Source organism: Rhinolophus ferrumequinum, chromosome 28 (genome assembly GCF_004115265.2).
Source record: "Rhinolophus ferrumequinum isolate MPI-CBG mRhiFer1 chromosome 28, mRhiFer1_v1.p, whole genome shotgun sequence".
Lineage (NCBI taxonomy): Eukaryota > Metazoa > Chordata > Mammalia > Chiroptera > Rhinolophidae > Rhinolophus > Rhinolophus ferrumequinum.
In genome coordinates, this window is record NC_046311.1 from 13,168,033 (window position 1) to 13,186,573 (window position 18,541).

The 18,541-nt window shown below is 42.1% G+C and overlaps 1 protein-coding gene across 6 annotated transcripts in view; it reads left to right on the forward strand.

The window, feature by feature from the left end:
• Positions 1-388: 388 nt before the first annotated feature.
• Positions 389-18,541, forward strand: part of TJP1 (tight junction protein 1) — a 194,128-nt gene continuing 175,975 nt past the window's right edge. For 3 of the 6 annotated variants that reach the window (XM_033099931.1, XM_033099932.1, XM_033099933.1), the window contains exons 1-2: positions 393-604; positions 9,815-9,947. In XM_033099931.1, the coding sequence (XP_032955822.1) occupies positions 432-604; positions 9,815-9,947 (306 nt within the window). In that variant the 5' untranslated portion in view covers positions 393-431. Of the gene's footprint in view, positions 605-9,814; positions 9,948-18,541 lie in introns of all 6 variants that reach the window. The other 3 variants (XM_033099934.1, XM_033099936.1, XM_033099937.1) reach the window with 2 other exon arrangements.

Here is an 18,541-nt window from a genome sequence, read left to right on the forward strand (position 1 = left end):
AGAAAACAAATGATGGTTAGGAACCATTCAGTGGTAATTATAAATGTAAAAAATTATTTTTTTCTGCTCTGGAAACCTGTGGTTGCGATCCTGGTATAAGCGGATCCCGTCAATGCGCTCCCGTCACCGGGGAGGAAACTGAGGTCGGCGGGGCCGGGCGGCGCGAGGGGGTGGGTGGGCGGAGCGGCCCGGCCTGCCCGCCGCGGGATTGGGCGCCGGGAAAGTCGGGCGGCTGCGCCGCCCGCCGGGTGCGCCCCGCGGGGGCCGCGGCTGGCGGGGATGGAGGGGGCGGTGCGGGCGGCGGGAGCGGCGGGCCACGCACGGCGGCGGCGGCGGCGGGAGCGGCCGGCACGCACGGCGGCGGCGGCGGGAGCGGGAGCCCGGGCCACGCACGGCGGCGGCGGCGGGAGCGCATGGCCCAGAGCTGATCTATGCGGCGCTTGGAGAGGCTGTGCCTGCGGCGGCGGCGGCGGCGGCGGGGCCCTGCCCGCGAGCGGAGCGGGGACAAGATGAAGTACCAGAAATACCTGACGGTGCTGCAGATGGCCATCGGCGTCACCCCCTCCAACCGCGGCAGCCTCCTGCCGCTCAAGCGGAAGCTGTGGTGAGGGAGCGGCGGGCGCGGGCGCGCCGGGGGCCGGGCCGGGGCGCCGGGCGCGGAGATCGCGGGGCGCCGCAGCCATGTCGGGGCCCGGGGCCGAGCGTCGCCGCGACCCCCGGCTGTGCCCGGGGACACGCAGAGCGAGCGAGCTGCGCGCTCCCTGGAGGGATGGAGGGAGGGAGGGGCCGCGGGGAGCCGGGCGCCCGCCCCGGGCTTTCGCGGGGACGGCGAGCCATTTCTGAGCACCGTGCGCGTTTCCCGTTGTCCCCCAGGCCCCTCCTGCCGCGGGTGCACAGTGAAGGACGGGCCGCGCCCACGGCGAGGGGCGCGTTACGACGTTACAATGGCATCGGGACTGTATTTCACCTGCATGGGCTCCGGGTCCCCCGCCCTGGAAACTGTTACTGGGGGAACGGGAAAAGGATGCCCTTAAAGGAAAATGTCCAGGACTTACCCAGAGCTGGTTCACACAGTTGATTTTCTGCCCAATTGTATTGCATATTATTAGCATCTAAGTGTGTCATATGGAATCCCAGTGGCTTCCCAGGCTTCCCTCGACTGGAGACTTAGGTGTAAGGTTCTATCACAAAAGGAATAGTCAGGTAAAGCGATGGTGACCATGGGAAAAGGAGGCCAGGAATCTTGATATTCAACGATCGTTTCCATTTTAAAATTGAGGGCCAATGTAGTTCGTAGAGGTTTCATTCAATTCAATTGAACGGTAGTCTAATTTAATTTTAAGGTGATGGAGAAGGCAGTGAGGCTGCTTTTAGGCGTTTGAGAAAAGTAATTTCTGCTGTATAAGACAAAAATGAAAGAATTATCCAAGGACTATCAAGATTGAGCAGTCAAGAAAAAGAGGAGTTAAAGGAAAAAAGAATCCCAACAGTGGAGAATTTTGGAGGTAAGACCAAAAGAATATGGGCTGCGAAGTTCCAATTTCAACTTGGCACTTACTGTGTGACCTTAAGCAAGTGAACGGGAGTATCTGTTTCTTCCTCTGTAAAATGAGCACAGTGCTATTTATCTGCCTCCTGGGGTCACAGATGAACGGAGAGAGTGGATACAAAGTGCATGCCCCGGTGCCTGGCTGAGTAATGGGTGCTTAGTGACTACCAGAGTCCTCCTCCCTGCCTCCCCATTTGTTTAAACAAAGACATTTATTCTGCAAAAGGCAATATAATTTGATGGACAGCAAGTGACCACATCGAAGACTAGACTGGTAAAAGTTGGCAGTAACTGAATTAAGAAATGTCCATGGAAGAAGATGTTAGCAAATATATGAAGAATATGTCATCATTGTGAAGCCAGAAGTAGTGACATTTGAAGATGACTTTTCAGATTGACGGTGGATAGGGAAAAAAAAGTCAGCACTAACAGTAGTACCCCCAGCCTGCTTTTCTCCAGAGCACTTATCAATATCTAATACTACATATCGGACTTAATTTTCATATATATCACCTCTCCCCACACTAGAATGTAAGTTGTATGGGGGCAGGGCTTTTGTGTATTTAATTCATTACTCAGTCCCCTGCACTACCTGCTACGGAATAGTTCTCAGCAGCTATGTTGAGTACATGAATTCTTAATGATACCTAACTGGGAAAGAAAGATAAGGAAATCCGTTTTCTTGATGTCAAATTTACAAACTAAGATGTGGGACTTACTTTTGAGGAGCCTTCAGGTATATGCAGGAATTGATCACAAAGTCCGTCAGTTACTAGGTTTTATTCTTTTTCATCATCAGCATGCTGCTTCTCAAAAGGCATTCCCCAATACAGAGTTTGTGAAGAGAGAACACCGGGAAATACAATCCAGGTAACTTTTGCACTCTAGAGATTCACATCTGAGGCAGACGGTGAACTGGGGCCAGGGTTAAAAATTCATCTTCCTAAGAAGAGACAGCCTGGGAAGGGCCTGAGCAGTTGGTTGAACTTTCCCACCATTTTAAAGGAGCATTTCAGAATATCCATTCTGTTTGCAAATGTGAATCTGGTTTCCACAGTGGCAAAGGGAAGAGCGTCCTCTACAAAAACTCTGGTGTGGGCGGGACTTTTAAACAGAGATGTCCAGTCGTTTGTTTTTAGCTGGAGAGTACCGTGCTGCCGCGACATGGAGCGGAATGATCTATGTCTTACGTCCTCTGGAATTGTTTTTCTGGATAACATTTCATTTCGCCAGTGTCGTAGCCAACTGCACGTGGGGGCATTTGAGATGGAAGGCACTGTTGAATGGCGAAAAGATAGAAAGATAGGGGTTCTGACTCCAGGGTGACGGATGGGCACCAGGCAATGCCTGTCACACTTTGGAACGCACCAGCTTATGCCCGTTGACAAGATGTGAGGGCGTGTGATGATAATTGGCTGTGGCGTATATGAAGATGGTTATGATAACGGTGATGAAAAGGTGTACGCGCTCTGTGCTTCTTTCTCTAAATGGTCACAGTCTGTGTGTAAATACTGCACGCTTGCAAATCTTACGCCAGTGAGTCCAGGTGGGGTTGAACGAAGCAATGCTTTGACCCCACACTTCCGTCCAGTTTGGCCACTTCTGCTCATCAGCTTCCTTTTGTGCGAAATCTTTCTGTCTTTCTGAATGGCTCCACAAATCCTTTAAGGAGTATTCTGTTGCAGACCAGTTTTGGGGGAAACTGAAGCAAACACCCATCTCCCCACCCCCGCCAGACCCACGTCTGTGGGGCCTGCAGGAAGCCTCTTGTGTCTTCTCCAAGAAATTTTGAATGCTGGAGCATTTGCAGTGTCAGGTTCTGAATCAGTGCTGGTTAAGAGCCTGGTACTAAGCCTGTTACCTCTGCTGCAGACCAGTTTTGGGGGAAACTGAAGCAAACACCCATCTCCCCACCCCCGCCAGACCCACGTCTGTGGGGCCTGCAGGAAGCCTCTTGTGTCTTCTCCAAGAAATTTTGAATGCTGGAGCATTTGCAGTGTCAGGTTCTGAATCAGTGCTGGTTAAGAGCCTGGTACTAAGCCTGTTACCTCTGCCTGCTGCCTTCCTTCAGGGCCTCCTGTATTTGCCAGAGGTGGAAAGAAGCAGTAGGGCGGGTAGTCCGTAGAGCTGCCAGAACATGTTAGCATGACTTGCTGGCTTTACACGGCAGAAACTATTCTCTCACAGTTTTGGCTGCCAGAAGTCTGAAATGAAGGTGTCAGCAGCCCATGTTCCCTCGAAGGTTCTAAGGGGGGATCTTCCCTCCTCCAGCTTCTCATGCTTCTTGCCAGGCTCTACGTCTTCACATTGTCTCCGTGTCTCTGTCTTCTCTTCTGTTTCTTCTAAGGACGCTTGTCATTGGAGTTAGGGCCACCAGGATGCTCTAACTTAATTACATCTGCAGAGACCCTTTTTAAAAGGGTCACATTCACCCGTAACTGGGGTTAGGAAGTGTGGGGAGGAAGGGTACCCTTCCACCCACTCCAGGCACGAGGTGCTAAGCCCAAGTAGTAGTCCCTTCTGTCCATTTGCTGTGAAATGTGGAAGTATTTTCATCATAATTTTATTGTTGTCAGGACTATTGATTGTTGCACTGAATGCTTTTAGGAGTGTTTATACCCATCTTTGGGGGGCAAAGGGGTGCCATTTCATTTTCTTCTGACTATAGTTCTCCTGGTTATTTGATTCAGTAACGATGGAAGGCCATGCAGTATCAACTCATCCATTCAAGTAGTCATCCAATAATCAGATTCTGAAAATAGGAAGAGCCGCCGCTCCTTTGAGTTGATACCTGAGTTGATACCTGTGTAAGCGTTTTCCAAGCATCCCCGTGTAAACTGCAGCACCCCTGCGAGGTTTTACAAATGAGGTCTGACTTGCCCAGACTCACCTACCGAGTTTTATGCCAGTCGTTGGGTTAAAAACACATTCGAGCAGGGACACGACAGTCTAGGAAGGGAGAACTGAAAACAGGTACAAAACGAGTGGTCCATGGCCACTCCTGGGTCACAGAGGTCCTCCTGGTGGGACAGAAATGGCTCTACTATCCCAAGTCCGTTCTTGGTTTCTTTCACGAGCAAATTATAGGCAGTCACACACATTATTATCAGTACAACTAAAGGCCATTTAATAGTGCCCTGTTAAGTGAGCTATTAAGATGTCTGCCTAGGTCAGGTTGGTACGGTGGCAAGCATTGAGACAACAGAGGGGAGGGATGGTGAGCTGGGTAAAACCGGATCTGAAAACATGGAGGTGCTAACGTGTCGTGACTTCAGTCACATGGAAGTTCATCTCTCTCTCCCATTACTCTGTAGGTTGGAAGTTTACAATGTGGGGAGACCCTGTGCCTCAAAAATCATTTGTGGCCTCAGGTCCTTTCCATCCTGTTGTAGCACTGTCCCCTTAGGTGTCATCTTCATGTGGGTGGAAGGAGCTGGGTTACTACCCTGCGAGACAGAAAAGAGAAGGAAGGAGCCCATTGTCTTGTCATAAGGTCAGGACCTAGAAGTGGCAAATGTCCCTGTCACGTACAGCCCCTTGACTACGTCTAACCATCCAAGAAGCCGAGAAACCCATCCAAGTGGGAGGTCGTGTGCCAGCAAAACTCTATTTATGGCGGAGAAGAGGAGAGTAGATGGAGCGCAGATCTCTAATAGCTGAAAGGAAAGTTATTTTTTAAAAAATTCTGAAACCTGATACTTATAAACAAAAGTTAGCATTTTACAAGCTTTTGCTGAAATACCCTTCAGGAAGATTCGGTGTCATTCTAAAGTTTGCTGCCCTGCTGATTTTAGTACCGTGTTTCTCCGAAAATAAGACCTAGCTGGACCATCAGCTCTAATGTGTCTTTTGGAGCAAAAATTAATATAAGACCTGGTGTATTATATTATATTATACCCGGTCTTACGTAAGATCCTGTCTTACAGTAAAATAAGACCGGGTCTTATATTAATTTTTGCTCCAAAAGATGCATTAGAGCTGATGGTCCGGCTAGGTCTTATTTTCGGGGCAACAACGGTAGTGTTATCTTGAGTTGGTTGTGGCTGTCAGTTGCTGATATTTTAAAGTTAATACCTTGTAGAATGATAGTTAGGTCTTCTGTTGATAGTTTTGTTCTTGTGTAACTGCCTAATTTTTACCGTCTTGATGATTTTTGCCCAATTCTTTGTCATGTTTGAGGTTTTTTTCCACTCAAAATTAGCAATGGGTGAGGGAGGTGAGCTTGGGAGGTATTTGCCCTGGTCAAAAATGGTCATGAGTCAAAGCTCCTGAGTTTAAAACAAAACAAGAGGGTGGGCCTGGATTTCTGCCTTTCAGCCATGCCCACAAGTAAAACCATGGCCCCAGTCGAGAAGTTATGAAGTGGATGGAGGCAGGCAGAAATTTTCTCTCCAACTGCCCCCTAGGGATGATTAAATGGACTTAAGAATTAGGAAAAATAAAAACTTCATTGTAAGCTAAATACTGTTTTCCCCAGAGTTCAACAGAAAATATCCAAAATGCTTATATCTGTGTTCACAACTTTATTTCCCTGTCATCAAGGGCCATTTTCCTAATTATTTGGGGAATAGCTCCCAAGGTCTGAGTTACTCAGTTCCCACACCGTGACGCTGGGAAAGAGAGGTGCCTTGGGGTTAAAAACACTCCTTATACTCCACGTTGGGAAGAGCTGCCGTTGGGCTTTTTGTACCCGGTACAGCTTCTCACCTGAGTTGTAGATATACCTCTGTATTCTTGTGAGTATCCTGCAGAAAACTGTTTAAACACATATCCATCCCAACCCCAAGACAAATATTAATTCTCAAAAACAGTACTAAAATAAGAGAAGTGACATCTTAAATTGCCCTACATCTCAAGCACCTTTCTACTTCTACACTAATTAATATTCCAAATTGTTATCTGAGCTTGCGTTTATTCCTTTTCTTTATCTCCCACCAAAGAAAGGGGGGTCATCACTGAGCCATAGGCTTTATAACAGTTGGCTTCTCAGCATCACGAGGACCTGGTCAGAGCTTTAAAGTTCCTGAAATTACTCCGCGGGAGTCTGGCTGAAATCCTAACACGAAGCACCAAGCATCTCCCTGCTGAGTCTGTGGGTAGAGTGGGTACAGACCTGAGATTCACCTGCTATTTACCAGTTCAGCTTTCTGCATTATCACAGGTTTCTGCTGTGAACCTGCTGGAAAGGGGAAAAGGGAAGTTCCATTCTTCTAGTTGTATGTAGGATTTTTTTTTTTTCTGTTTTACTTTGTCACTGGTTTTAGAATATTGAGTCAAATCTGATACATTTCTTGGGTTAGTCATTTATAAAATTTGGTGAATATAAATTCTTATTGCAGACTTTAAGTTTTAGGCTGTTTGGTTTGGAAAAAAGGAAAAGAGAGAGTCCTTTCTAAGTCAGATGAGAGAAAAACTTATGAAAGTTTGGACAAAAAAGTCTCTATTACATTTATATTACTTTCTTCTGATACAAAAAATAATTTCTTCTAATACAATCATGCCACATAACCAGTGCTATCAAAATAAAGTGAAACAGGAAATAAAGAAAATACTGGTCTTGTATATTGTTTTACAATTCTGTTTTTCTTTTCCACCGGCCCTGTTCTCTTGAATGAAGTTCTTCATTATTTTAATGGAAGCTTTAACCTGCAGAGAAGAGAACAAAATGGTACAAGATGCTGCTTTTTGTATTGAGAATAATGAAGGTGACATCATCAAAATTTTACTCAGGGAGGTTCCTTGAAAGGTGGACTCACTGGAAACTCAATGAAATAACAAAAGTAGAAATTTAAAAAAGCTACAACAAAAATACTAACCGTCTGAATAAACAGTGCAGAATGCTGCCGGTGGACCAGCATTTTTGAGGAATCTCTTGAAAGTTGGTTAGTGATAGGATAGCTCTAAGAGAAAAACCTTGCAGGGACCATTGTCCAGAAAATGTGCGGGAGGAGATTCCGCAAAGCTAGGGGTGGACAGCTTGAAGTAGCATCAAAAGCTGGGAGAAGCAGAGGCCCCCTGGGAGAATTCAGCAGATTTGCTTTACTAGGTTGGTTGACCCGCTCGTCCTCAATAATTTGTGACGAGTAGTGGACAGCAGTGTTGCTTTGTCACTTAGTAAAGCAGTGAATGTGAGACCTGAGGCTGTACCGGACATCCCTACGCGTCCTCTGACCCGGAAGAGAAGTGACCTCACCAGCCTCCCAGCAGCATGTCCCATTTTTCTGCCCGAGTTGCCCAAGGCAGGCGACAGCACTACAGTGGGGAAACAGATGTTCTCTAATACAAACATATGTAGACACGAAACATCACCCAACAGTTGGAGAAAGCCAGTATTGAGAGAATTACCATGGTCCACAAACAGCAGAACCGACCCCTGTGAAAATAGGAAAATGTTGGGTTAACATGGCTACTTCCAGAAAGATGCAAGAGAATCTTAATTAAAAAGAAACATGCTAGACATGTTAGAAATTTAATCCTAACAATTGTCACCCCAATAAACTTTAATTTAAAAAAAAGAAATTAAAAAAAAAAGAAATTTAAAATCTGCTCATTGAAATAAAAGAGAATGGCTGAATTGACAAGTTGGAAAGCAAATTAGTAATCTGGAGGAGTAAGGAAAAGAATCACAAAAGAATAAAGAAATCAAAAACATGAAAAAAAAGTTAGGAGACCTTAAAACTATTTCCAAGAGTCAGGTTGGACTTTTGGTAGGGATATGGTGGTGCCAGGAAGGAAAGGAAATGAAGATGTGTTAATGTTATTTCTTGTGTAAGAGGAGATAAACCAATGAACCCTAGATATTCACTGCGAAATATGAGTTTAAATATATACATAGAAATTGTGTGTGTGTGTAGGTGTGTGTGTTTATGTGTGTGTAAAGTTAGAGTTGCCCTAATAAGATGTATAATTTTCAAACTACTATTTAGAAAGGAGGAAAATTCAGGAGTGGGTGGGAAGAAAGAAAACTTAATCATACTAAAAAGGCAGGGGGAAAAAAGTATTTAAATTTTAAAAACACAGACCATAATACCAGATGGCAGGAATAATTCTAAATATTTCTTCAGTAAACACAATACATTTGAATGGATTAAGTTCCTCTCAAAAGATACCACTTCTCAGATTGGGTAAAAAAGAAAAACGATCGAGCTACATACTGTTTACCAAGAGTTAAAGGTACCACTAAAAGAAGAGAGGGAGACAGACAGATACTTGGAAAGGATGAAAATATAAGCACAGAAAAAGATAAGCCAGGAAAAGATTAGTATAAAAATGTAGATAGGGAAAATTATCAGACAAAATAGCATTTAAGGTAAAATCTTTAATTGGCACAGAGACTTTCCATATAATAAAGGGTTAAATCCCTAAAAAGATGAGTTATTAACATTAAGGCATCTAGTAAAACAGATTTGAAATGTATAAAGGAAACACTAGTGATGTACAAAGACTGATTGACAAATCCATGTTCACACTGGGAAATTCTATGATACTCTTTTTTACAGAGATCCGCAACTCAGCAAGACAAATATAATGAAGACCACAGAGAAGCTGAGTTACAAAGTAGTAAAAAGATAAAATTGTTCTTGTATTTAAGTATCCTCCAAAGTGGACATTTTTATATACTGTTGAAGGAAGTTTAAAATGGTAAAAACGTTTTGAAACGCAGTACTTAGTGACGTCCAGAAGCCTCTGATTCTGCATTTTCCTTCTAGGAATGTGTCCTGAGTAAATACTGTGTTTGTACCCCAAGATAATGTCACAGGTGTTGATCACTTTGATAGCCAACATTAGAAAAGTAAACTAATGCCCATCGGTAGGGGATGGTTGAAGTAATTGTGGTACGCCTATGCTATGGAATACTGTTTAGCCTTTACAAAGAATGAAAGAGATCTCTATGGGTTATTATAGGGAGAGCTTCAGGATATGTTATGAAATGGAAAAAAAAATAAGGTGCAGGACAAAATGAACTATTTGGTCACTTTACTGAAAAATTTCAAAAGGAGGTAAACACATAGATATAAGCATGAGCATTTGGGAGGTTACACAAAGCGCTGTTAGTGATTGTCTAGGAAGAAGGATTTTTGGGGGAAGGAAAAAAGGCTGTTACTTTTCACTTTTGTAACTTTCTATACTCTTCAAATATTCTAATTATATGGATGGATCTATACCTATCTATATTGCTATCCTCAAGTAAATGCTTACCGTGTACTTGAGAAATGTGTTCACCTGTAAACCTGGGTTTTAAAAAAAATTTTCCCCTTCTTGCAGGGTAACGCCATCCTCTGAAAATCCTAATGGTGCTACTTCTAGTGTCAGCCAAGGAAAGCCTTCTCTAAGACGAATTAAAGGGAGGTTACATAGAAGCAAAAGCCTCGATAGCATCGATTTTTGTGAACTCACTGTAAGTAGACCATTCAATATTTTTCTCATTTTTCAAAAAAATATTAAAGTTCTTATTTTTTTATTTTCATAAAAATGCAGCAGGCTTATTTTGTGGTAAGCATGTTTTAGTAAAAACTGCTTTATCCAACAGGTTACCTTCTTCACTGATACTTTCTTCACTGATATCCATATGGTACCTTAATAATATAATATTCGTAATGATTTGTTTGAAAGACCAAGATAAAGAAATGTTTCCTGAATTCTTCAACAAAACTTGACTTAAGTTCAGTGGAGTAAATGTATAATATAATATCTTGTAATATGATATAATGCATAATACATAACATAATGTGTGTATAATGTAATATATAACATAAATTAGTCAGAAAAATTAGAAATTCACATGTAAATGTAAGTAGAGACCTATGTATTTGATAGACCTCAAATACCCAATTTCCTGGTAATGCCAGAAAACAGAGTTCCTATACTATTATAAGGACAGATCCCAATTCAGTTAATGATGCTTTCTTTTCATTCTAACTGATTAACATTGGCAGTCTTATTTTTTTCCTGGCTTAGTGACAGGTTTTCATACACATATGTGATAAATTCATGCATATTTTTGGAGGGACACTGGCACTCTCCGGCCCCCCATCCTTTCCTGTTAATTGTACATAAGAGATAATGCAACGCCATAAAGAAAATACTAGAATTTTCTTTGCCGTAAGAAGGTTTTATTCACATTTATGTGTTGTAGGGTTCAGTGGCAAATGAACGGACATTTAGGATGCTTAGTCGACCAGATGTATTTATTTCTTCCCTTTGAGCTCTGACAAAATCTGAATTATGAAAGTACGGTTGACCATTATTATTTCAAAAGGTGGCGACAAAGTATGAAACTAAAGCTTTTCCTTTCTGAGGCTATGACTTCTGCATCTTTTACCTATAATTGATGAGAACAAAAGTTGAGTAAATGTGGATACTCTGCTTTTTAATTTTTAATTTTTTTAAATTTTAGTAATTATTTTTACTAAAATAGTTTTACTCTATTTTACTTAAAAGTGTGCTTAACCACATTTTGTGCACAAGACATAAGAGGGTGAAATCTGGCCTATCAGAAGACATTTAAGCAATACCTGAAAAAGAGATGTAAAAAGCAGTAAATTCTTGCTCAGTAGACCTAACAATGAAAGTGACTGAAGAAAATGTAAGTAAGTATGATTTAAAATAAAGTGAATTGCTTTTCCAAAGTGAAACATTGAATTAATTGAGAAACAAATTTGAATTATTTGTCGGGATATAAAAATGGAAATGGAAAATTTCTTAGGTTCTTTTATATGATGTTAAAACATTGTCATTACTGAAGCATAATCAGATAACTAATTAATTTGGCATGTCATAAAATATATTTACTTGTGCAAACAATCATTGGGGTTGGGAAAGAGGTTAAAATTTCTTTAAATAGGACAGGAAAAAAGCTTTGCTTCATGTTAGGTTGCCTTTGGTTTCCCAGAAATAGATTACTTCAACTGTGAGGTAAATTTGGTGAATAGAGTTATCTTTTTACCACGATGAATTTTTAAAAATTGAGAGTGTATTCCCTGTCTGGTTTCATGAAAGAGTTGATCTGGTTGAAGTTAGTACACAGCCCAAGAAGGAAAAAATAAAAATAACACTACTCAGGTGTCGTCTGCAGAATTAATTTCTTTCTTTTTGATGATCTTTCCTGTTTGACATTTTCTGAAAAGTTCAGTGTCTTAGCAACTGGAGGGAAGGCATTTTTTTTTTTTTTAATTTTATTGGGGAACAGTGTGTTTTACCAGGACCCATCAGCTCCACGTCAAGTTGTTGTTTTTCAAACTAGTTGTGGAGGGCACAGCTCACTGGCCCATGTGGGAATTGAACCAGTGACCTTGGTGTTATGAGCACTGCGCTCTAACCAACTGAGCCAACCGTCCGTCCCTGGAGGGAAGGCATTTTGACATTGAAGTTGACAGAGAGGTACGGTTGAAGTTGCGGAAGGTCAAATCCAGGGAGGGCCATGTGTACTGGTGTCACTGTTTACTCAACTCCATGGACTGTGTTGTCGTGATTTGGGTGCTCGCCTTTCTAAAGAGTGCATTAAAAGGCCATGGACTTTGGTGTAGTGACATTTCATTTATCTGTCAGCAATAGGAGTGTACTCATGAAATGAAAGTACTGCAGTCAATTTTTTGCAATTTGAGTTCATTTTCATTCTCAGGTGTTCTCAGTCATGGATGGTGGGGCAGCCTTTTATATTTATTTTACTCTGGACATTTTTAGATTGTTAAAAATTTTTACAATGAGCATGTTGCATTTGTAGAAAACCAATAAACAGATTTTCCAAACAACAAAAAAATTAAAAAAAGAAGAGTTTACCAGCTTGCTACTCCCACTTTCTACCATAAGCTATGACAATTAATCCTGTAATATCCAAAGTACATAGGGGTATATAGTATTTTGGGCATAGGGCTAAAAAAATTATTTTCCCTCCACTCTTAAAATTCTGTCTTTTTTAAAAAAAACATAGATTAGAGTCTATAATGACTTCCAATTTTATAGGAAGACACGATCCTTCTTCCCTTTAGGAAATAGCGTAGCTACCACAGGTATCTCTTCATAAATGGTCTCGTTAAAAAAGACTGAACATTTTGTCACATTACATACTATTTTAAAATGTGTACAAATTTTTATTAAATGTGTGGCTTCCCCTGACTTCCAAAGTAAATAGAAAACCTTAAAATAGAAATACTTAAACTTAGTTCATAATCTGCTGTCACAGGCACGTATCACATATTCATGACCAACAGAATAACATTTATATTTTTATTTTTCCATTTTACTTTTAGCTTTGCCTAAGAAAAACAATACAATTATTTATTGCTTTTGGAAGAACACCGCAAGAGGAAGAAGAGGTCCCCTTGCTCTGGTTTTAATAAGTTCCCCATTTCTGGCTGAGACTGTTGGCTTGGGTTCCTGGCATCAGATTGCTGCCCTTGCACTCCTGGGGAGAGGTTTCAGCGTCTCTGTGTGTTCCAATGGGATGGGCTTCCTGGTCCATTCTGTAACCCTGAAGCATAATCTACATCTTAGTTGGCTGAAGGGAACAGGAATCCATCCAATCTCCCCAGGTCCTTGGGATAGTGTCTCAGTGACATTTGGTCAAATTTTCTTAGGCACGGCCTGGAATGGTCAAGTGTTACAAAGGTTTGTTTTGCCAAGAAAACCTGAGCCTTTCTTCACACTTCAGTGGGTAAAATGCTATGTAAACCATGTGACAAGTTCTGTTTTTTCCTTGGGGTGATGAAGTGATTTATTGATAATAAATATTGTTATCAGTTTTATATATATATTTATATGTAAATATTATCAAGGAGAAAAGCAACCTTTTATCTTTAGAGTTAGTTGATGATGTTTACTTAGCTGTCCCTTTTCACTCTAGGCTCTTAGCCCCTTTGGAACAATTGGGTTGCATTTTTCCTTCTGTCCCTTCTTCTCTCTCAGTTCGTAAGTGAATCATCAAAGAATTAAAAATTCAACAGATTACTTGAAATTTTACAGCGTCTCTTGATTATACCTCCCCCTAAAATAGGAGGAGAGCCGGTTGGTGAGATTCGTTCATTCTGAAGGTAAACTTAAGTCATTTATTTCCTGCTTTGTGGGTATTAACCTAGATTGCTAGTTTTCTCTTTTTCTGCGAACCAAAAAATACTACAAAAAGTTTCATGTCCAATAAGTAGAAACAGTGAACCAATGAATAATTTATGACTGTTCCCTTAGCCTTGGGTGAAAGGAGGATTCAGTCACATTGAGAACCACTGGGCAAAAATGATACATGTTTCAAAACCTTTAGAGGAGTTTTTATCATGAGAGGGAAAATTGGTGATAATAAGATACTGTTACATTTGCATCCATTTTGGGGCTAATAAGTCACGTTTCACTGCTGTCTGAATAATAGTTCTGTGTTTTTTTTTAATGAACAGCAATTTTTCGTGTTTGAAAAGAAATTCTTTTTCCTGGTAAAGAGGAGTCCCCGTGTAGGCTCATGGAAAATATGTGTGACTCTGTGGAGATACCAGTGATGGAAATTTTCTTCTCCTCCTTGCACCCCTCAAAACCTCTAAGTATGAGATTGGTGAGAGGCTGAGAGGCCCCAGAAGCCTGTTACCAAACTAAATATCCCTTTGACTTTGACTATAAACTCCATCTGCTTTCGTCTTGACATGACTTGGGTCCCTGACCAGTGAAGCAGGAGCTGGGCACTAAGAGATGAGAAAATGGTGGAGGGACAACCTGTGAAAGGGCATTGAACACCAACTTAGCCTGCTTCCCAGTTCAGTGGGAGGGGCCGGCCACTTTTACCGTGTCTCTCTCCCACTCTGCTCTCCACCACCCGTCTCACCCATACGAGGTCCTGGAAGAAACAACGGTGAGCATTGTGGGCTCCCTTCTGCTCTGGGTACACAGCTGCTCTTTTCACCCTGGGCGCCAGTGATCCGGGCATCTTTCTGTTCACTTTGACATATCTCTGTGTCATTGTAGGTGCTGTCCCTAGGGCCACCAGCTGAGCTCCTCACTGTGCACTCAACTCTTAGTGCATGTTTTGTTGCCTGATTGTATCGTGTACATCGGTGTCTCAGAGGCATGGAATACGTCTTTTGTATTCCCCAAAACACTAAGAAGGATGACTAATTTTATGCTCATTCAACATTTGTTGTTTGATTGTTGGTTCACCGATTGCTTCAGTAACTATGGCAGCCGAGTAGAGAAAAGCTAAGGAACCATGAAATGTTAAAATAGTGGGGGTTGAGAAGCAAGAGGACATGTGCTGTAATGGAACTCATTTGACGTATAGTCGAGTGAAGTTCCAACGCACTCTGTTTACTTCTGTTATGAGCAACGTGCCTGAGCACTAGGAAGTAATGAGAACATTTTTTGACTAGTCAAGGTCAATGTGGTGTTGGTGGAGGTGGTGACGATGGTGGTGGTGGTGATGGTGATGATGGAGGTGGTGACAATGATGATGATGGTGGTGATGGTGGAGGTGGCGATGATGATGGTGCTGCTGATGGTGGTGGTGGTGACAATGATGGTGGTGATGGTGGAGGTGGTGACAATGATAGTGATGGTGATGGTGGAGGTGGTGATGATAATGGTGATGGTGGAGGTGGTGACGATGATGATAATGGTGATGGTGGAGGTGGTGACGATGATGATAATGGTGATGGTGGAGGTGGTGACGATGATGATAATGGTGATGGTGGAGGTGGTGATGATAATGGTGATGGTGGAGGTGATGACAATGATTGTGATGGTGATGGTGGAGGTGGTGACGATGATGATAATGGTGATGGTGGAGGTGGTGACAATGATGATGGTGCTGGTGACGGTGATGGTGGAGGTAGTGGCAGTGGTGACAGTGATGGTGGTGACAGTAATGGTTGAGGTGGTGGTGGAAGTGGAAGAGATGATTCCAGCAGCTTGCTGGTCTCAAGGTGGCCAGGTCGTTCGTGTTTTGAGGCAGTTAGAATGTTTATGATTGCATGTAACAAAACACTAACTCAAAGTGTCCTAAACATGAAGGCCATGTATCAAATCACATTCGTAAAAGGCTAAAGGTGAGGTGATCTTCAGGACTAATTGAATCCAGTGGCTCCAGTCCCATTTTCCTGGGAATCTTGGGTCTACTCTCCTGTCTGCATAAACTTCAGAAGTCGGCTTATAAAATGACAGGTGCAACAGTTCTGGGCCTCACATCCACGTGAATGAAGCCAGGAAGGTTGCAAGTCTCTATGTCTCTCTCACAAGCATGGAAACCCTTCACTAAAGCCCCACTTCCCGCTTTCCATTTCTGTCTCATTGGGCCTTTTCCTGGACCAGGTTCTAGCCTGGTGAGTGCCATGCATTGATATGCTTAGCTGGGTTCTTTGACCAAAGCAAATTTCTTAACATCCACCAGTAACAGCTATCAGAATGTAAAAGGCATGGTAAATATAACTGTTTGGAGAGGGAGCAAATAGTCCTCCAGTATCAGTTAGGAGTGTCTTTGGTTGATTGGATTATATTCATTTAAAATAAACCACCAGGAATTTTTTTCTCCTACAGGAGTCTTGGCTTAAGCAGTTCAGGGTGGGCACAGCTCCTCTGTGATGTTCTCAGAGACCCAGCTTTTCCCACCTTTCCAAGCTGCCCTCATTTTCTAGGCCTCTGTCCTCACGCTCTTCTTCCTGTGGTCTCTGGGTGGCTGCTGTGGGTCTGCCCTCATTTATTTCCAGCAAGAAGAAGGGGGCAGAATAAAGGCTCAGTCTTCCTCCTAGCGAAACTTTGCCCTTTTACTTCAGAATAGATGCCCTTCCCAGGCTACCTGGGATAAAAATGGGATTCTGACGGCAAGGAAGAAGGAGGAACCTTTGTAGGTAATCCACCTGCAAACCCCAGCAGGTCTTCAACTCACTGCCATACAAACCAGAAAATGAATGCCACAGTAGGTTAAATTATAATTGATATCATGGCATTTTATGAAAGCAGTATGTTTCTGAGGCCTCTACATAATTCAAAATTCATACAGTTGGGAGACTAATTTTTCCATAGGACTCACAAAGTATGCTGGCTTATCTCTGTGTTCCAGATAAAGTGGTTTGGTTATAGTTCATAAGTTATAGTTCACTCAGCCTGCTAGTTTGAAATCATGTGATTCTTGATGCTTATTTTTAATTTGGGGCATTTGCATAATTTCAGATTTGTGTCTGAAGTGGTACTTTATATTTTGTTGCATAATTTAGATTTACACAACTGAAATTTGCATCATATGTCACTAAATTGTGTTCAGTTCAAGAAGGCAGGAAAGTGTGTAATACATTTTAGGAAAAAAAATGCAGTCAGATGGTTAAAATACAAAAAGATTTTGTTTGTACGTGAAGTGGTATTTTCAGTTAACTCTACAAAAACTTGTCTGTCCAAAACAAATTGTTCCCCATGTTTTCCCTCCCTCAAGGAAGTTTTTGTTTTTACAGTATGGCCTTACAAGATCTCTTCTATTATAATTTACGGCTACCCGTTGCCTCCCTAATTTCAAAGACATTATGTGTCATAAAACTAGATATAGCTTCGTAATACCTAGCATAATGCTAAGGGCTTAGTAGAGCTCAATATAAATATTTGTTCAATGAATGAAGGGATTTGATTAAGTGAATAAATGTGAAGGGGCACTGAAAATGGAAACAGAAACCACAACTTGCAAAACATGCCCTGATTTGCAAAACAGATAAACTATGCCAGACCATGCCATGGTGCCCACCATAGACTGTGTTCAAGTTCTTTAACACTGGTCTGTACAGACTCCTATGTTCCAGGATAAGACTAGAGACAAACTGGTCTGACAGTAACTCCTTCAAACACTGTTGCTGGGTCAGGTGGGTCTTGAGCCTCCCTCGTCCCCTCCAGCTGAGAAACTGTTTTTATCTGTTCTACTGGAGGGTGAATGCGAGGCACACACCATATCTTTTGAAAAAAAGGATTCTGCTGCTGGTGTGGCTTTGTGAACTGAGAGGGCTAATGCTACAGCCAGAGAACACTGCCAGTTCAAGGGCAATCAGAAGTGGAGACGCAAGGAAGTTCATGGACAGATGTCAGAGAAGCTGAGGAGGGCAGTTTCCAGAAGGGAGTGAGTGATCCACCGATACATGTGGCCTTAAATAGCTGGGGGAGGCCAAAGGTATCTAGGACCGGCTAGCAGTCAGTGGTCATTTGAGGAGCCGGAACTCAAGTTTATCTTTTCCTTTCTTTTTAATCTTTTTTTTTTTCTGATTTGTTTGTTTATTTTGTTCTTTAGATTCCACATATAAGTGAAACCACATTGCATCTGTCTTTCTCTATCTGACATACTCTGCTCAGCACAATACCCTCCAGGTCCATCCATGCAGATGGCAAGAACCCATTCCCTTCCCTGGCCGAGCAAAATGCCACCGTATGTATGTACCACCTTCTCTATATCCATTCTTCCATCAACGGACACCCAGGCTGCCTCCACATCTTGGCCATTGTAAACAGTGCTGCAATGGACATATGGATATACATATCTCCTCGAAGTAGCATTTGGGTTTCTTCAGATAAATTCCTAGAAGTGGGGTTATTAGGTCCTTTTTTGTCTCTTGTTATAGCCTTTGTTTTAAAGTCTATTTTGTCTGGTGTAAGTATTGCTACCCCCAACTTTTTTTTTTTTCATTTCCATTTTCATGAAATATCGTTTTCCATATCTTTACTTTCTGTCTGTGTGTGTCTTTAAATCTGAAGTGAGTGTCTTGTAGGTAGCATATGTAAGGGTCTTGTTTTTTTAATCCATTCAGCCTTCCTGTGTCTTTTGAGTGGAATATTTACATTGAAGTAATTGTTGACAGACATGACGCTATTGCCATTTTATCATTTGTAATTTTGATCTCCCCACCCCCCATCTTAAAGAAGTTCTTCTAACATTCCTTATAATACTGATTTGGTGGTAATGAACTCCTTTAGTTTTTTCTTGTCTGGGAAGCTCTTTATCTGTCCTTTGATTCTAAATGATACTTTTGGTGGGTAGAGTAATCTTGGTTGTAG